Here is a 20,697-nt window from a genome sequence, read left to right as displayed (position 1 = left end):
ATTTTGTTCCCATGTAATTACTCAGCTGTCAATCATCTGTTCATATTTCGCTGATCTGATCTGTATAAAATTGTTCTCGCCTGCAAAGTATGTTTGAACATGAACAGAAATGGACAGCAACAGGAAGGAGGAGGACTCAAAGCATTCCTTTCTTCTCTCTCGCTTGGTATTTAATCATTTCTTTAATTGCCTCAGATGTCACACTGACAGACCGCCCATGTTCAGCTCAGGTAGCATCTGATGCATATTTTACACATCAAAATGGCAAAAGCTTTTTGTAATGGCAAGCTCCAGTCTGATTGACTGACTTTATTGACTGAATACAATTTCTGGGTGTCAGGGTAGACAGATTTTCATCAGCATGCTAGAAAGCAAAGTCATGTTTACAGGTGGTTTTTGGTTTACAGGGTTCATGGCATTGAATATTAAGCGTAGCATCAGTTCTGGCAGGTCACATTAGTCAAGCTCGCGTCAGCTGACTCTCAGCTGATCCACGTCTTCCTATAGGAATACGACGCTTATCTCTGTATACATATATAAGCTCCTTCAGTGTTATCAGCAGCTGTCGAGTTTCTCAAGAGCTAATTACCCTCCTCCATCCCCAGCTCCTGCTCCCGTCCAGTCAGTATGGCTTTCTGATTCGTCTTGAATCAGAATAAATTCTCAAATTATTTTGTACTTTAAAATCTTGAATTAATGATATCTGCAATACATTCATGTTGGTTCTGTTCTGTTTACCCTAAGGGGGGTTATTGCTGCTCTCCCTGCTCTTATCCATGCTAGGCTGGAGTTCTTGCCCAGAACAGAACCATACCGCCAATCGTATTTGACGATAGTGGTCCTGACAGAACTGTCAGTTTAACGATTTAGTTTGAGACACTTTAGCAAGTTCACGTTTCAGTTCAATTCAATTAACATTTATTTGTGTAGCACTTTTCACTATACATGTCGTTTCAAAGCAGCTTTGCAGAAAATGCATGCGTCTACATTACAATTTAGAGTGAAATGTTTTTCAGAGGTCCAAGTAATGTCCATATTTCAGAAATGTACAGTTCTAAGATGCTAATTAGCTAACATCATATATTAATTTAAGGAAGAAAAAAATAGCTCATTAAAGTAATTATTATAAGTTGTGAACATAATGATTACAATATATAGAAAATCTGGCAGTGGTGCTCAGAGTTGGCATCATCTGAAGTCCAGGAGTTGACATCATCTCTTCACATGTGTTGGGGCATCTGAAGGCTTCGTAAGAGGCTGGATCCAAACAGGAGCTGGCGTTGTCTCTAGTCTCACATCCCGAGATAAAACAGAAAAGCAAATGCTGTTCATAACATTTCAATCAAAGATAATCATGTGCATTTGATCTGATATGACTGGTGTACAAGATTATGAGAGATGTTTGTGAATGCTTGGCTAAAGAGATGTGTCTTAAATCTTGATTTATACTGGTATAGTGTCTCTGAGCTCCAAACATTATCAAGGAAGGCTATTTCAGAATTTAGGAGCCAAATGTAAAACCTCTCTCCCTCCTTTAGTGGACTTGGGGATACTTAATTTGATTAATCGATTCAACAGTGCTATTGATCTGCATTACCAAACGTGGATGTTTTACACCAGAAACATACACTGATGTACTATTTTATTTAATACTGTGAAGCTGCTTTGATACAATCTGTATTGTGAAAAGCGCTATATAAATAAAGTTGACTTGACTTGACTTGACTTGGATATTCTTGGTACAACCAAAAGTCCAGAGTTTTGTGACCTTAAAGAGCGTGATGGATTGTAAGCGATAGAAGATCAGTTAAATACTCTGGAGCTGAACCATTTAGAGCCTTATAGGTCATTAGCAATACTTTGTAATCGATATGGAACTTAAAAGGTACCAGTTTAGAGATGAAAAAATTGGTGTTATTATAAGATCATATTTTCTTGACCTTGTAAGAACTCAAGCAGCTTCATTTTGGACTAACTGCAGCTTGTTTTTTGAGGATGCAGGACAGCCAGCTATAATGCATTACAGTAATCTAGTCTAGAGGTCATGAATGCATGAACTAACTTTTCTGCATCAGAAACGGATAGCATGTTCTGTTCTGTAGCTTAGTGATGTTTCTGAGGTAGAAAAAAGCTGTTTTTGTAACAAATAAAATATGATTTTTCGAAAGACAAGTTGCTGTCTAATATAACACTCAGGTCTTTAACTGTAGAGGATGAAGAAACAGTACACCCTAATAGATGCAAATTGTATTCTAAGAGCTTCTGTTTACAGGTTTTTGATAAGTAATACCTCAGTATTATCTGAATTATAAGTATAAAATTTAAGCAAGTAAACAAAATATCCTTGAATACACCTGTTTTTTCTGCTTTGTTATATCTGTTACATCTGATGGACCTATGTCTGTCATTTATTTACTTATTTTTAAATCAACTAATTTATCCCACATTACACCTTGTCCATTAATTGAAAAAAAAAAGTTGAAATAAAATATAAATTGTACATGAAAAACTTAAACTTATTTCAGTTAGCTTCCAGTTTTTTAAGATAAAGTACTAAAAATGGTAACAATTTCGATAATCCACTTTAGACATTCTACTAACTATAAGTAACTTTGCAACTACATGTGAACTACCAGTCGTTAGAGTATTAGTAGACTGTCTGTTTAATATCTGCTAATACTTTGTGTTGGTCCTTTAACAGACATTCTACTGACTATTCTACTAACCCTAACCTAAGTCTACTAATACTCTGAGAGTTAGTTGACATCTTGTTACAAAGTTACTTATGGACTAATGAGATAAAGTGTAACCAATATACTATAGCTTGAGTTATAAAATAAATAAAAAATAGCATTGAACATCAAAAAAGAACATCAATTTTACTAACTTCCAAAATTACTAACTTAACCTAAAATGAAAATGAAAGCTGAAAATAAAAGTTTAATTAAAATATTAATAAATACTATAATAGTATATAAATAATACCAAAATAACACTGGTTTAAACTGTTTTCAGCGTTGTGTCCTTTTTTAAGGACGAAAACACACAGGGATTACAGATGAAAATTAGCCTGTATGGCTAAATCGGGCACATTTACATGATGGACTTAAGTTCTCCTGTTAATTAATGTGCATTATCTCTTTTACAAACAAAAATAATAAAAAATAACATGGAGATGAGTTTAATCACATGATATTTTTCGCTATGCAGGAATTCTTATAGCCACTATTCACCCAAATAAATCTAATTTTGTCGAACTATGAACACCGTGGTTTTTATGCAAGTAAAGGAAATCGAATTGACATCAGAAAGCTTTTATAGGGGTTTATTATGGGATATTTATGACGCCTCTGGCCTCATGTGGTTTTATGTGCTGCAGTTTGAGGCGTAAGGTAGACATTATAGATATACAAAAAAAAGTCACCTGATGAACTGTCTCTACTGTATGTGTTTTATGTGTGCTGGTCTAAGACATCTTGCATTGCTTTGAAAAAGTCTGGAGAGAGCCATTTTGCATAGCAAAAGCACCGGGAGATCATTGATATATTATTTGCCACTTTAAAATTCACTACAGTGACAATCAATCTATTGAGCTAATCCCTGAAACCACAACAAACTCGACGAAATAAACTCAATTCCGCCTCCTTTTAGCTCACCCATTGGCCTGTGTGCTTATTACTTTGTTTTGATACTTGTTTCATCTGTGCTGCAGACACAATGGCTTGTTAGCCAATCATACATCCCTCGGCGACAGTTGTCATCTTGGGTCGATATGGTTACAGTGATGACCTCACGCTGTCACCGTAATCAACAGGACAAACAAGAGACAATTGAACATTATTATAAACTCGCTGAACAAGAAGCCCTTCAGACTGAGTGGTTATGGACCGTTCCAATTTAATATGATTGGACTGGTCTCTGAGGACAGGGACGAGTTTATATGTCCACATGTGTGTTTCTGTTTCTTGAACCGTTTCGCTGATCTGGCTGATTGGTCCAGTGGGTTTATTAGCAGGAAACTGCGCAGGAAAATCTCCATGCTGGCTATTTGAACTGGATTAGTTCAGATCACGCTTGGTTGGACCAGTGAGATCATGTGGAAGAACACACGAGAGGGAATTACAGACGCGTACAGAGGTACTTGTGCTCAAGATGTGTGTGTGTCATCAGACTGAATATTTTTTTCCTTTGAATTGAAGGTGCCAGAACGTTGTGCCCAGTTTAACCCTTGGCTGTGACCCATTGTGTGTTGACGTTTGCAACTTGCCCTGAAGCACATGGCCTGTGCGGGTTTGAAGAGCCATCCGGGTTGCCGTAGTTTAGTTGACACAGTGTGGGAACGCGATGCAGTGTCTCTCCCTCTGCCCTGTTCCCACGTCGATCTTTGAGCACTGCTCCCATAAACACACACCACACACTCATAGATGCACATCTGGCTTTGGCCCTCAGCTAAGCATTGGGCTATTATGTGTGTGTGAAAGAGTTAGAGGATTTTCAGAGCATGCACAGCATGTAGGCGTGAAGAGGCATATTCATATTTTGGTAGCTAACATTACCCCCGATCTGTTGAAAACCTTTTTAGAAAATAGTCTTTTTAGAAAATAGCACAGTGTTTATTTACTCAACATGGGCTTACTGAATGTTTGCATGTGCGTTTATTGTGGAGGTTTGTTTGTGTGCATGCCTCCGTTGCATGCACACCTATCACAATAGAACAACAAAAAAGTACCATGGTGTTTTATATTTTGGGAATTTTTGCCTTTATTGGAAAGGACAGTCAAGTAGAGACAGGAAGCGATAAGGGAGGATAGAGGGGCACAGGATGTTTATGTATGCATTAGAAAGTTTATTTTCATGATCACAAAATTAATAATGTTACGACTGTAATAACCGGGTTTGTCCGTATTTGACCAAAACATGGGTTGAAACAACCCGTATTTTTAATTGTGTAGTGCATAGCTCTTGGACTCCAAATTAGTGAAGCTTTTTCTTTTTCAATCTGATTCGTTATGGTTTCACAGGGGGCCTAAATGATTGTGTATTAAATAGTTGTGCACATTGTTTGTCTGTTTATACTCTAGTCTGTAATACGTGATGGCTGGTGTGTGAGAATGGAATAGTTTGTCAGCGTCTGTATATGTTTGTCTCTGACGGCCCCCCAGAGCTGTTCTGTCATTCATTTGTTTATGTGTATGTGTGAGGTTGTGTGAATGACGTGTGCAGAGGAGGTCATCTCTCAGAGCGAGAGGCAAAGAGAACAGGAGTGGAGGGTGGGGAAGGATGCTGTGCTCTCTCATATGTTGCATAAGCAGATTATATTATGTAAGAGTTTTGTTTTTTTTGCCCCAAAGGGGGGCAGACAAACGCTTTTGCTTTAGTTTGTGGGTTGGCTCCTTCCACCATCCTGACTTTCTGCCCCAGTACCCCCACACACCCTCCAGTTCCCAGAATTCATCTGTATGTACTAGTGTTGGGGAGTAGCTAACTAAAAGCATAAATGCTGCTAATGTAACTACATTTTTCAGTAGCCTGTCAGTAGCTCAGCTGCTAAAAATAGTTGAGCTTTTACAGAAGCAAGCTTCATTTGCCAACAAGTTGCATTGTGGCATGACAAAATGCTACATCACTGTTGAATTGTGTAAACAGCTTTTTAGCTGACTGAGCCGAGTCAGTAATTGAATCTCCTAAACTGCCCTCTCTTAAATATCATATTGGGAAGTCTTTTTTTGTAAAAAAAAAAAAAAAAAAAAAAAAAATATTGGACATTTCATTTAATTAACTTAATAAATAAAAATTCACTTTTCCCCTGCAAAGTATTTCATATGCTGCTACTCACCATGTTTTTAGGCATTTGGAATTTTTATTCCCTTTTATTCATTAATTTATTTATTTATTTGACCATAATGAACTAATTTTTTTCAACAAGTAAATAAACTACTGTTCAAATGTAATAAGATACATTTCTTATTATATATTAGAGTGTTGAAAACAGCTACTTAATATTTTTTTGAAAACTGTAATGCATTTTTTTCAGGATTCTTTGATGAATATATATTCAAAAGAACAGCATTTTTTTAACATTACAAAGAACTTTACTGTCACGTATGATAAATTGAATGCATCCTTTCTGAATGAAAGTATTCATTAAAAAAAAAAAATTCTTACTGAACCCAAACCTTTGAACTGCAGTGTATGTATGCGTATAAAGCAACTTAATATCTACCTTGTGTCTCAGGATTCTAGGCTATTATTTCAGTAGCCTTCCCAACATTGTTGTTTGTGCTGCCTGTCTGTATCTGTATACTTCTCTACCCACTGTCAGAAAGCATAGGTTTGTGTTCCACAGCTAACTACCACTGCTCTGTCGCTCTCCATCTCTTCAATCCTACCTTGCAGTAATGTTATTCAACATCCACTGAGGACTACATGTGTGGCGGTGTATAAGCAGGCTATATTGAGCAGCAGATATCTGCTTAAGTCCCACTCCTCTATACATAGCCCTAGATATTCCACCCTCGTGTTCTTCAGTACTCATCCACAGAGTTTCCCTCACCTTTCACTTGCTTTGTTCCCACTGATCGATAGAATAAATGCAGTACTCAGTGTACTTTCTTCTTTTTGAACAGTAGTGTAAATCAACTGTTGGATGTGGTTAGTAGACAAATTAATCTATAAGAATGTGAAAAGTGTGTATTTTGTAAAAGTCTACAGGACCAAAAGTGCCCATAGTCTCAGAAACGTCCACCAGTGGATTTCGCGTATGTTTTGCATTAGAGTTTGTCAGATGAAATCCCTGGTATTTTTGAGCTTATAGCGTATATTTTGACACACTGCCCTGTCCTTTAGCAGTGTCCTCATGATGAGTGTTTCTCTGAACCTTGCATGCTCTGCTGACCTCTTCCCTTAGGCGATCCTTCTGCCCTCGATTTTTATATTGATGACATCAGTCATAATCTCTGTTATTCCCCTCGCCACTCCATTTTCTTTTTCTTTTTGTGCCGCTCTACATCTGCTTTTCAATCAACCTAGCTGCCACTCCCCTTATACTACTTTTTTTTGTCCCTTCTCTTTATCTTTTATCTACAAAGTGCTTTTTATAAAAAGTTGACTCGAATGATAGGCCAATATTTCAATTACATGACAACTCGTCAGTAGTCTAATTCCCAAAAAAGGTTTTTTTTTTTTTTTTTACCTGTATGATTTTTCTTCTGCAAAACATAAAATAAGATATTTAGAAAAATGTTTTACTTTTGTCTGTACAATGGTATTTTGGATCCCACTGACTTTCATTGCATAGGCAAAAACATTCTTCAGCATATCTTGTATTGTGTTCCAATGAAGAAATGAAATGTTTGGAACAACATGAGGGTGAGTTAATGAAGAAATAATTTTAATTTAAAAAAACAAGACTCCACTCGAAGCATCATTGCTTACCATCCTTGCGTTCTCCATGAGTCATGCTGTTAGCATTTAACCCCCTCAGCTGAGGCCCACGGTGGTCTTTAGGTGCCCTCCCTCTGTGCCGCCCCATTCCTGCTGGCACCCGGCCATTCACACACAGCTGCCAGTGGACAGACATTTCCAAACACACGAGCAGAGAGAAAAACACAGCTAAAATGTGCCCAGCTAAAGTACACATTGACTTTCACACACAGACCTGTGATAGCACAAGGTTTTGATGCACATTGTGCCACTGTATTAACACACTCAACACAAACTATTTGCATAATACACTTACATCCTTCTATCTGTAGCTATCACCCCACTCTCAGTCCACTGGGCTTCATGTCTTATGCCTTTTCCAAGGCCATCTTCTCTTTCGATTGGTAAGATTTGCTCTCCAGACCTCATCCTCTTCCCCTCTCTGCATTACTTTCATGTTGCTTTAGTTCTTTGTGACTGCCTTTTTCCCTCTGGACTGTTTATTGTTCAGTGTTATTATTTCCCCTTTGTTTACGAATAAGCAAAAGATCAATTATGATGCCTTAGAGCACTCCATCCCATAGGAGATACTGTGCATCATTGGGGACCAGCATCCTTCATTGAATGACCTTTCTGTGTGGCTTTCAAGTTGCATTTTAAGTGTCCTCATTGCACGTCTAATTCTCTCTCTTTTATCTGCTTCTCTCTTGTGGTCTTTCCTTTCTTCCCTTACTTGCTTATGGTTGGCTTGAGGATTAATATAAGAGGTTTTTAAGCTTTGGCATCATGACTTCCTGTTAATTTAGCATATTTAGCTTGATAATGTATTTATTTATTTGCCAGGTTATGTCTGGTCTTCTTGTCCTCAGGAAAAATGTAAAGAAGTGTTGTTGTTTTTTACATGCAGTGTGCAAATGTGAATCATTTTATTTGATTGAAAGGCCAAAATTGAAAGACTAACATTGTACCTAAACAAATTTTTTTCCAAACTTTTGAACTTTTTATTCATAAAAGGCATTATGTTCGTTTTCACAAAAATATATTAAGCAGTACAACATTTTCAACATTGATTTTTTTAATTGAGCACCAAATCACCATGTTAGAACAATTTCTGAAAGGTCATGTGCCACATTCTAAAATATATTAAAACAGAAAACAGTTATTTTCAACATTACTAGAGAAACTTTAAGAAACATTTGATATATGACATTTGACATGGTTTTCAAATATCAACCTCACACATACTAAAACATCCACCCATCTCTCTCTCTCTCTCTCTCTCTCTCTCTCTCTCTCTCTCTCTCTCTCTCTCTCTCTCTCTCTCTCTCTCTCTCTCTCTCTCTCTCTCTCTCTCTCTCTCTCTCTCTCTCTCTCTCTCTCTCTCTCTCGTGGTTTTCATTATGGAATTTGTATTTTGATTGTTGTACTAGCAGAAGATGTTGTCATATATATTCAGGCAGATTTTGACATTTGAGGTATCAGGGACAGATGTAAAGAGATGTACTGCAACAAACAAAAGAAGGTACAGCCTTGAGGGAAAGCACCAGTGGTTAAATCACTTTACACCTCCACAAGTTCATACGGGCCATTTTATAGATCACTGCTGCTGTTTGTTTTGTGTTATGATGTTGTTTTCTCTCCAGTAGTGTGGGTGGCTTTCAAAAAGAGCAGACCCACTGAAAAATAAATAGGGATAATCTAAAATAAAGATCCTCGGGAAGTGGGAAACTCTTGTCAGTTTTGACAAGAAGAAAGAAATTGAAGATAGAAAAAAATAGTTACAAAAGGGTGCAGTATAGGTCCAATCATGGAGAAGTATTATAAGTAGGAGGTAGAATAGTTAAAATTATTACTAAACATTGACAATTTATTTCATGTGCCAGAACAGTAATAACTTGTATTATATGTGAACCACAGTGAAAAAATTAAATAATGATAAAAAATAGTGAAGGATTTTATCTTTGTGTTGACAAAGTAAATGATTAGCAGTAAATTACCTCTGCTTTTTCGTACATGTACTTTGACTAGGAAATGATTAGCAGTAAATTACTTCTGTTTTTTTGTTCATGTATTTTTTTACATTGCTGCTTGTTATGGATGGAGCCTGGATTGTCACATTTAGATTTCCATTATCAAATATGTTTCACCCCAAACTTCGCCTCTCTCTCCTCTCTGTATACCTTTCACTATACTTCACACTCATAGTCATGGTGCGCAGCTGAATTCATAGATCCAAGCGTGTTTCTTATGCATGAGTAAGTGCCAGCCAGACAGTTAATTCTCTCCCCCCCCACCCCCCTTCTCTCTCTCATTCCCAGCCCCTATAGCTTCTCTTTGCACTTGCTTGGCTGCCTTGTTTGGCATGCTGTGATGGCCTGGATCCCTTCACTTGCACTTTCAACAGAGATAAGATTGCTTCCAGGCTAGCGTTTCTTTTTGTGCAAAAAACAAATCAAACAGGAAATAGGTGTTACCACATTTGGGTGTAAGTTGATTAAAAAAACAGCCACGCAGTCAAACGGATTGCACAGTATTGTGGATAATTCTTATTTATGATGAGACTTATTTCCTTGTGAACTGCTTCAGAATATATTTTCATTAGGCCTGCCAATCAATTAGAAATATTAAAATGAATTACATGTTACATGTATTAATTGTATAGGTGTAGTATATGTATTAAGAATTTATGTATGTATTTACACAATGTGCATATGAATATTTATATCAATAGAAATAGAATAGAATTGAAAATATATGTATTTTTTCCTAAAGTATGGGTGATTGGAGAAAAATAACAAAATACAGAAATAAAAATGGAAAGAAATGAGTTGAGTATTGATTTGGAAATCAATCAATCAATCAATCAACCGATTGATCGATCGATCAGGAATTGGTAGACCTGGAAGCCTTATATTCAGTTTAAAAATGGCCGCACTCGCTCTTAAATTGAAAATAAGGTGGATAGCTACACAAGTAGAGCTGGGCGATTTTTTTTTTTTTTTTTTTTTCCTAAAAAAATCTGTGATTTTGTTTAATAAAAAACTCTACACAAGTAGAGCTGGGCGATTTTTGGGCGATTTTTTATTTTTTTTTTCCTAAAAAAAATCTGATTTTTTTTTTTTTTTTTTAATAAAAAACTCGATTTACGATTCGAATCGATTCCCCCCCACACACACACTCACTCTCTAGCGCACACACACACACACAGTCACACACACTCACTCGCGAACACACTCTCACTCACTCTCCCTCACTCACTCACTCACTCACTCGCGCACCGTCGTCGTCATGGAGGACCGTTAAAAAATTAAACACGCTAGTCGTGATGTCGTGAAGCATCGAGGGCTGCGCCGCAGGGAGCTTGCTACGGAAACCCTGAAGGAAGATTTGACGAATGCAAAATGTATGTATTGTACGCTATACTGAAGAGGGGGAGAAAAATCGATTTTTTGAAAATATGAATCGATTTGACCTACCAACTAGATTTTTAAATCAAATCGATTTTTTTCCCAGCCCTATCAAGTGGTGTAAATCTCCTTCCATGGGTTGATCAGTTCTCCAGGCTTGGCTTAGCCTCTTCCCCCATGTCTGCTGTAATTAACCCGAGGGATTGGGAAAAGCTTTTCTAATTAACAGCCTGGAACAGCTCCTGAGTTTGTGGCACTCAGAGCACCGCTTTTTAGCCACTGAACCACATCCCAACAACAATCCTTGGGCCAATCGGCCCACTAAAACAGCAGCTGCTTCCGAAGACAGGTGTGCGCACTGCGCACTTTAACTTGAATAAACAATGTCAGCCCAGGTGATTGCGAATTCATCCTGGAAGGCATTTTCTATCAAGGTTATGCAGCGGAAAATGCAGTCATTACTTATGTATTATCCAGTTGCATGTTTTTCACCTTGAGTTGCTAGGCAGCGGAGAGATAGTCTAATAGCTTATTCTTTTTGTACCTCTAAACATTTTATGTAACTGTCTTGCCTTCAATTGTTTAACTGTCTTCTGGCTGAAGTTTTTTTCTCTGATGGGTGCCTTAGCTTTTGCCATACAGTCAATTATTAAAAGTTCCTAGTTCCATGTGTAAATCCGTGGGGGTGAATAGTAAAAGATGCATAAACTTATGTGTACTCTTCCATCAGTTCTACTGTGTTGGCTGTGTGCATCCAGAGTTTTCCATCTCCTGTTTTACTGCATGGAAAACCATTCAGATGTGCTGGAATTTTAGAGAGCATGGTCTCTTGGCAGACTCCTGTGCCAGCTTGGAGTGGAGTAGCAATGTTAATATGTAATGACAGACCCTTTTATAAGTCTGCTTTCAGCCCTCGCTTGCTCTGGGTGAAAACTCTCTCAGCAGGGTCTGGACGTGACTTTGAGGCTCTTTGAAGTAGGGTGGCAAGGGGAGACGCAAGTTCAATGGTACATCAATTGGACATGGGCGTGCAAAACGAACACATTATCCTTTAGATCAAACATGATTTTTTTTTTCAAGGGGCAGGTCCTAGTTCAAAAATGAAACTTTCATAATTTACTCCCCTTCATGTTGTTTGAAACCTATATGACTTTTTTTCTTAACTGTTAAACTGTTATGTCTAAGCCGTGGTTCAGATTAAAACAACATCGGACCCCATCGACTTCCACTGTATGGACAAAACAGTTTAACATTCTTCAAAAAATCTTCTTTTGTGTTTTGTGGGAGAGAGAAGGTCATACAAGTTTGACAAAAATGTTCAATAAATAGTTCCATTTATTATTATAATCATTATGATTGAATATCATCATAAAGTATTAATCTGCCAAGTAATATATTCCTTAAACTAACTGTAAGCTGTTTGTGGTTGCACTTTAATAGGTCCACATCCAATCAAAATTTATAGGCAGATTTCTAATTGACAATTCTGTAAATGCATAAACAGCAGAAGTGTGATTTACTAGCCTAACAGATGGAAGACTCTGGGCCAAATATTTTATTAGTATTAATCATATTACTATGTGACAGATGAATGCACCACGATACTGTAGTTTGTTTGGACGCACAATTTTGATCTTCTTTGCCCATTTAATGTTTAGTTGCATTTTTTATTTACATTTTAGCATCGGCCTGCGTGACCCAGTTTCACAGCTTTCCGGTTGAGATCCTCTGGTTTAGCTATCTAGTTAAGTCTTTCTCTCTTTGGTATAAGGAAGTTTGAGTGCTGAGGAGCTTTTTAGAAAACAAATAGTGTCTGAAAATCACTCTTGGCAGACGTGAGAGTAAGTGGCGTATCTGAGCTTTTCTCTTGCTTGTTTGGGGTAGCTTTGAAGACTGCCTGAGGACTGATTGTTTTCAGAATGGAACCTGTGAAGCAGTGTAGGCTGATGAATGTGTAGGCTGTGAAAAACTGTGATAAGAGGAGTCTGATTGTGGGAGTGGTCTGCAATTACTTGATCGTTAGAGACCAGCCATGCTAGTTTGCAATCATGCTCATCGACGTGAGCTGCTTTTCTCTATTCCAGAGCTTCTAGTTGGCTCGCAGAAAACTCATCTGCTAGATAGATGATAAAGTAAAGCAATTTGGATAATACAACCTGGAAAATACTAGATTTGTCTCTAAGTAGTTGTTGCAAGGCTAATAGAAATCATTGAAGTATTGAACGCAGAATAAAACAGTTCATAAATCAATTATTGAATGCCAGTCTCATATGGTTACCAGTACTTTTACACCCAGAAAATGTTATGTTTATGAGTCGACATAGATTAGATTAGGGCAATGATGCATCTGTGTGAAGTAATAAAACTATATCTTCATTCCAGGACAGACAGGTATAACAGAAGTGAGTGTAATCATATCAAAGTCCTGTTTAAGTTTTACAGCATGCATTTAATTATAAAGCAATTTCCAAGTGATGAGTTGGTGCATTTAATTCTCCATAGTTGCCAGTTGTTATTCGGCAGGAGTTATTCACATTCTGCTGGAAGAAATTTTTTTCTTCACACTGCTATACTTTCTTAAATTACTTATCAGTATTACTAAGAAAAGTGAAGGGTACCTAGAAGAAGGGTAGATAGAAGAATTGAATGCAGTCTTTATGCACAACCTTCCCTACCATCCTCTACAATTTGCTCCTGGGAAGAACAGGTGTTTGATAATCTCTCTTTTGCTGTACTCATATTTGCTTTAACAACACATTTCATCCTTCAAGCTGTTTATAGACAAGCTCAATGTCAGGAGAGCAGCTCTGCCTCACATTTCTGCATGACATAATTCTATTTTGATCCACACATCAGCATTTTCAATTAGTTGGACAGTAGGATTGACGGTTTGCTAAACCCATTGTCAGTTAATCCATGAGCGTTCCCCTCTAACCCTACTAAATCACTGGCTCTCCATCCGGCACGGATTACCCCTCAAGTCTCATGGGGTGGGAGCGCTGCGGCTGCACTAATCTACTGCTTTCTCAGAGCTGGGATCATTAGCTGGATTGGAGTTCTGTTCCATGGCTGGAGTGGATTACAGCACCAGGTGTTGTCCCAGCTGATGAAGTCAGTGGTACGGGGTGGTATTTTGGGGTGGGGTTAGTGGATTCTGTTGTGAGTGGGTTAATGAGCTGATGGATGGATATGCTGTGTGCCAAAGGGATAGTTTACAGTAATCATTTACTCACTCTAATGTTGTTCTAATGTAGTTTCTTTCCTCCGCTGAACACAAAAGAACCACTTTGAACTCCAATGACTTTCATTCTATGGACAAAAAAGAATTACACTTATATTTACATTTATTAATTTAGCAGATGCTTATGCAGAGCAACTTTTACACTCACCATGACAAGGCCGTAACTGTCTTTTTTTTTGTCGTAACATTTTTTTTTATAAAGCATTAAGAAATATAACACTGAGGGAAATTCTGGGTCTAATTCTAGATGAGAAATTATCATTTTGAACTATTTGCAACAAATTTTTGCATAAATTGGCATTTAAATTTGCACGCATGTAGCCTACATTTATTTGAATGCCTAATATGTCGAAAATGTAAAACGTTTCCTGTCTCCTCAAACTTAGTTAGGAACTCAACTGCATCAATCATGTAAATGCATATTTTCATATTTTCAAGGCCATATTAAGGAAAAAAAGTCAAGTAGTTTGCCTCACTGGACGTTAATGTCGGTCGTTTAAAATTTCTAATGCAAAACAGTTGACATGTATTAAATGGTTCACTATTTACATTTTACCTCACTCTCTTTCAACATGAAACTGACGTTTTGCGCTAGAATTTACGCTTTGCTTCTGTGAACAGTAAACCCCGCCTACTTTGATTTGATTGGCCATCTCAATCATTTTTACATTGACGAGCGCTGTTTGACTGCTGAAGCAGATCAGACAAAAAAATTTGTCATCCTAACAACATACAGAGTGATGCATAATTGAGTGTCTTTGGTGGTTACGGCCCTGCACCATGGCTGCATTTATTTTATCAAAAATACAATACATCAGTAATATTGTGAAATATTATTGCTATTTAAAAGTTTGAAATACTATTGCAATTATTTTTCTATTAATATATTTTAAAATATAATTTATTCCCGTGATGGCAAAGATAAATTTTCAGCAGCCATTACTCCCGTCTTCAGTGTCACATGATCCTTCAGATATGCTGATTTGAAATCTTCATATACAGCCTTAAATATTTTTGAATCACTTTGTTGTCTTTCTTTCAGTCTTGAGTGTTTGAATTGGCTTCAAGCAGATGACAGTAGTAAACACTGTGCTGTGTGAAACAGTTTAGCCTCAGGAAGCATTGGAAAGGTTCAGTGAGGACTCTGTAGTAGTGAAGGCTGATGTCATTGTGGGTTTTAGCTGCTAAATCACTGATGAGATTGAAAATGGCCCTTAAAGGGCAGGGACATGACTGTTATTAAAACCAGTCAGCTCTTGTTGGAATAGACCAAGGGTTCGCGTTTTAGTACTATTATTTTTTTCCCTTGCCACTCTTCATTTTCTCCTCTGTCCTCAGATTCTCTGTCCACCCAACCTCCAATTATTATCTCCTCCTTTTCTAGTGCCTGTGCTCCCTTTCTATTCTCCTCCTCTTTTCCTTGATTAAGTGGAGATGGGAGCACATCTAAATTTAACCACACTTCATCTCCTAGCTCCCCTTGCTGTGTCTGATACTCTTATCCCTCTCAGACTAATGGTGGGAAATTGCTTATAATGTCTGTGTATTTTTTTTATATTGAGGAAACATGGTCTTTTACCTACTACCTAGTTTTTCCAGCAGTGTTTTTGTGTGTTTTGTTGCACTCCTCCCTCCATCTCTCTATTTCTTTTACTACCCTTGCTATGTGCCTCACCCTTTTATTCATATTCCTCGGCTGTTCTTCTAACACTCACTCACTTACAATCCTTTCCATACTGTCATCCTCTCCATTCTTAGGTTGAAAAAGACAAAAAAACAAAACACATTTATGTTTCAAAAAAACAATGCAAAGTGAAGTGCGCTTAGGGGGATTAACTCTGATACATGCCCTTTTAGGCTAGAACGATACATTAAAAGCTTTGCAGACTTGTCGTCATAGTTTCCTGGAGAACCCTGATGGGTAGGTGGCATGGATGGATGGACAGATGAGCGACCTGCTTATTTTTGCCTCTTTCTCAGGGTGCCCTTGGCAGTCTAACCACTAAAGTTGCATTTTAGCCTTGCGTGGTCACGGCTGCTAACCTGCGTGACTGTACTGCCTGGCTCACCCCGATTGCTTCAGTCCCGCTATCACCCAGTCTGCTCAAACACCTGCTGACCTGGATTCACAGCGGCAGGCTGTCGGCTCGTCAGGCAGGTTCTGATCCAGAAGCACGGCAGCTTTGAGGAATGGAGTCTGCCAGCTGCATAAAAAACAGACAAACTAAGACAAATGAGCATGTCAGAGTGCTCAGTGACTGCACACTGTACTCTCTGACCTTACCTGATTCACTGCTTCTCTGGTCTGAATGTCAAGGAGGTTTTGCTCAGCGGAAGAACTCCAGAATTGTTGTGTTTGTTAAAGCTCTGGGGGGTGCTTGTTTTATCTGATTTAAAAAGTATATCAATTGTGATAATAAAGAAGCAGAAATTGTAGCGTGTGAATGTGAAACTACAGTGTAAGAAAAAAATCTGTTGAAAAAAATAATGTCCTGGAAGAAAATTACTTGAACGTTTTCCGTTAACAGACATTTTTTTCAACCCTAAACTTAACAGAATGAAATGCGTAATTCAAAATACAGGAAAAACACATGGGAAAGATCAGTAGAGAAAACTCCTTTAAATTAACACTGTATTTTTATTGTATTTTTATTAACTACATTTTTTAAATTTCTAAGCAAAAAAAAAAAAAAAACAGTCGTTCTTTCTTGTGCAATAAACTTGCTGACATGCCATGCAGGGGCGCAACTACCCAGTGTCAGAGGGGTATGCAGCAAAAAATGTATTTATTATTTTAGCTTTAAATAATAAAGGTTTATTTTAAAGTATATCAGCCACTGTAGGCCACCATACCATAATTATACCATAACACACATATATATATATATATATATATATATATATAATATATGAAGAGTTCAGATGCAAAAGCCTCTAAGTGCCATCTGAAATTTTCATATAATATATATAATATATGAAGAGTTCAGATGCAAAAGCCTCTAAGTGCCATCTGAAATTTTCTTCTAGAATGAAGCTGGTATATTTAAGTTCAGTAATTTCACTTAAATGGCAATGAAAATTAACTATGAATTGTCATTTAAGTGAAATAAGTAGTTCAAACTAATATAATTTATAATGCAATCATATCTGACATATACTGTAAAGCTTCATTGTTAAACACTTCACTTAAAATATGTATATGAATTTCTTTGAATTTTTATTGAATTTCAATTCTGCTTCCTTTAATTCAAATTCGAATTGTAATTCTAGATCCTGTTTTTGACATCAATTCAAATTCAATTCAGATTCAAGAATTGAATTGGAATTAAGGAGTAATTCTCAATTCAATTCTGAATTGTGCACAAGCCTGTGGCGCATACCCACTTTTTGCGCCACTGATGCCATGTGTTGTGGGTGATTGTCATTATGTTCTGGGTGAATGTTGCTAGTCATTTCTAGTTTGTTGCTAGGGTGTTGGGGGTGGTTGCTGGGTGGTTGCTGGGTAGTTGCTTACTGGCCCAAGTCACAAGAGCTCACTTCTCAAGTTTACTTGATATTCTGGTCCCTAGTAGACAGATATTGTTGAGTCTTTGGTTGATTTTAATGTCCACCAGATAAAAATTATATGTCTGGTTGACTTGAATAGTTGAATAGTTATGACACACAGAGTAACTGAAGACATTCCAATGGGACCATTCATGTCTTAATTGTATTAAGCCCATCTTTGAAATTTGGTATGCCTGAAGTTCATTAGCTTCTGCATGAATACTCCCTGCATTTAAAAGCCAGTCTGATTAGTGCCAAATGGCTTTGGGTGGAAATCCTAGATTACACATTCTAACTACTGCAATGACATAATGTGTTTCCATCAGGAGCCTTTGTTGTGGATTTGATTTTAGGTATTAGGACATAAATAGGCCAGTACTGCAAGCAGACACTTTTTTTTTTTTAAACCAGCAACAGCCCCAGCAAGCATACACCTTTTATCTCCTTTCCTTCCAGTAGGTCAGGCAAGGTGACAGTTCCACCATAATTTAGCTTATGGTGATCTTCTACTCTATTGAGTTTCATGATCATTTCATCACTCTGAACCTTTGGGGGGAAATTCTTGACAACTGTTTTTCAAATGTTAATAGGCACAATTGCTAATTAATGTTACCACATCATTGTATTTCGGAATTCATTAAAACTTGAATATTTGCACAGCATTTTTTTTCATTATGAAGGCCAAGATTTTAAGCTTGCTACATAAAAGTAACTTGGATACTGAAATATAGCTAAGTCAAATTCAAAGCTAGCAATGATTTAAAATAAATACAAAATTTAGGATAATAGAGGGGAAAAAAAACTGGGATATTTTAGCATCTGACAATGGCAATACACAGTCCAGTACTGCTGGTCAGTGATGTAATGTAGAATGTGGTTGGTTTATTCTGAATAGGCTATAGTTCATAGCACTGTTCATTTCCTTTAGATGACATGAAGCTCCATTAATGTCCAAATTTTGCCTCAGTGGTTTTGTGAAAAAATTATTTCATGCTGAAACATGCCACATTTGTTTGGACTTAAACCTAGAGACATGCTTGAACACAAAGCTTTCTATGATGAATGAGATAATTTCCATCTTGCTTTGTTGCTAAGATGCTTTACTAGAACAGCTCTTTGTAGAATGACATAGAAGTTTTCTTCATTTGTGGTTCACATGGTGCTTAATGTTTTTCTTTTTTTTTCCCCAAGGACCCTTCAGTGGCCAAGGTCAGTGGTGGGAGGAAGAAAACCGTTTCCTTTAGCAGTATTCCATCAGAAAAGAAGGTGAGCAGTGCTGCAGATTGCCTTGCCTTCATGCAGGGTGGCTGTGAGCTAAAGAAGGTGCGTCCCAACTCGCGCATCTACTCGCGATTCTACACTTTGGACCCTGAGCTGGCCTGCCTTCGTTGGGAACCCTCCAAGAAAGATGGTGACCGTGCCCGACTTGACATCTCCACCATTCGGGAGGTCCGCACTGGGAAAAGCACAGAGACCTTCCTCCATAACGGCCCATCAGATCACCTGGCTGAAGAAGCAGCCTTCTCCATCATTCATGGTGATGAGTATCAGTCCCTGGACCTGGTTGCTCTCTCTGCTGATGTGGCCAACATCTGGGTGACAGGGTTGCGGTACCTATTGTCTCACCCTGGGGCCATTGGAGGAGGGAGTGGAGGGGATGGAGGGATGGGAGAGTCCAGCATTGGAAGCAAGATGAGGCGGAACTGGTTGGCGGCAGAGTTTGCTCTGGTTGATGAGGATGGACATGAAATCGTGTCTGAAGATACAGCAGTGGCCACCATCTGTAAACTCTGTCCTGGAATTAAGGAGGCAAAGGTAACGCATGTCCTTATTGTTCAGTTTATCAACCACAAAATCTTGCATTTCATAATTAAAGGGTTTCAGAAAAATCCAAACAATACTGAATATGTGACTCCCCAAATTGAAAGCAATCAGAAATATATATACTGCAGGAGTTTCTATGTAGGACCCATCAAATAAGAATCATAGTACTGTCCTATAGCAGTGAGAAATGAAAAAACGAGCGCTGAGAGAGCCATAAATGTGAACAGCAATATGATTAGTGGAGAATTTAGATGGCTCTTCCAGAGCTCGTCTCTCTTAGCTTGACTTCTTAGGGTGTACTCCCACTAGGCACGGTTGTCTTGTACCGTGCCCTGGCACTAATAGACCTCGTAATAGATTTATAATTTATGCTGCGCAGCTATTTTCACTTGAACTGTGCTGCACGTATCAGAAGATTATTATGGAGGTTTGTATAACTACAATTCCTGTTCATCATTAAGGTGAGAACCAGACCCGTTATAAACCTAAATATACTCATTTTAATTAAATTAATTGAAAAGTGTACTGTCAAAGTAGTAATAGAAGATGTTTGCTGTCTTAATGATGGCAGTGGCGCACAGCTGTTCCGTGCTCTGGCGCGGTTAGTGCTACATGCGCACTACATGCATTCCGCACCCAAGCCTAACTGAACCGTGCTCTGGCCCACCTCTTCCAAGCAGGCCAGGGATGGTTAAGCAAACCGCGCCCGGGCACGGTAAGGAGCGATCACACTAGTCAAACGAACCAGACTTTGGGGGTCAAATGCCCTCGGGCACGGTTCAGATCGTCTAGTGTGAGTACACCCTTAGTCAACCCTGCTGTAATTGTGATGCACAGCAATTGTTGGGTTTTGAATATGGCAGTAGATTCATTCGTGTGTTTGTGTGTGAAATGGACAGCTGGGGACAGGAGGAAGACAGACCGAAGCCACAGGGCCAAGTCTTTGTGACAGCGGGTGTGAGGCATCTGCTTCATGTGTCTAGAGAGACATGTAAAGGCAAAAAGGGCAAGCAAACAGGGCTGAATAGGAATGACTCGCTTTGCTTCTGGCCGTGTCCTAATCTTAAAAAATGCTGGACACGATATAGGCCCTGTGAAGAGCTACTGTCCCTGAATTTATTTGACTTGTGAAAATTTGTCTCTCAAGATTCAAATCACTATATGCTGCGAGCTGCTTATTTGATGTGCTTCTTGTCTGTGCAATAGTGTGTAACTGTGATTGCTCATTAATTGGAAGAAATTAACCCCCAGCATTTC

General features: G+C 38.1%; 1 protein-coding gene across 1 annotated transcript in view; it reads left to right on the top strand.

Moving 5' to 3' along the window:
- Window positions 1–20,697, top strand: part of plcl1 (phospholipase C like 1) — a 67,099-nt gene that overhangs the window by 30,984 nt on the left and 15,418 nt on the right. Inside the window, exon 2 of the mRNA XM_081369162.1 lies at window positions 18,808–19,431. Coding sequence (XP_081225288.1) covers window positions 18,808–19,431 — 624 coding nt within the window. The remainder of the gene's footprint in view (window positions 1–18,807; window positions 19,432–20,697) is intronic.

The sequence above is a fragment of the Scardinius erythrophthalmus genome, assembly GCF_964197995.2.
Source record: "Scardinius erythrophthalmus genome assembly, chromosome: 6".
Classification (NCBI taxonomy): Eukaryota; Metazoa; Chordata; class Actinopteri; order Cypriniformes; family Leuciscidae; genus Scardinius; species Scardinius erythrophthalmus.
Note: the sequence above shows the minus strand (reverse complement) of the source record. Positions and strands in the feature narration are given on the sequence as shown.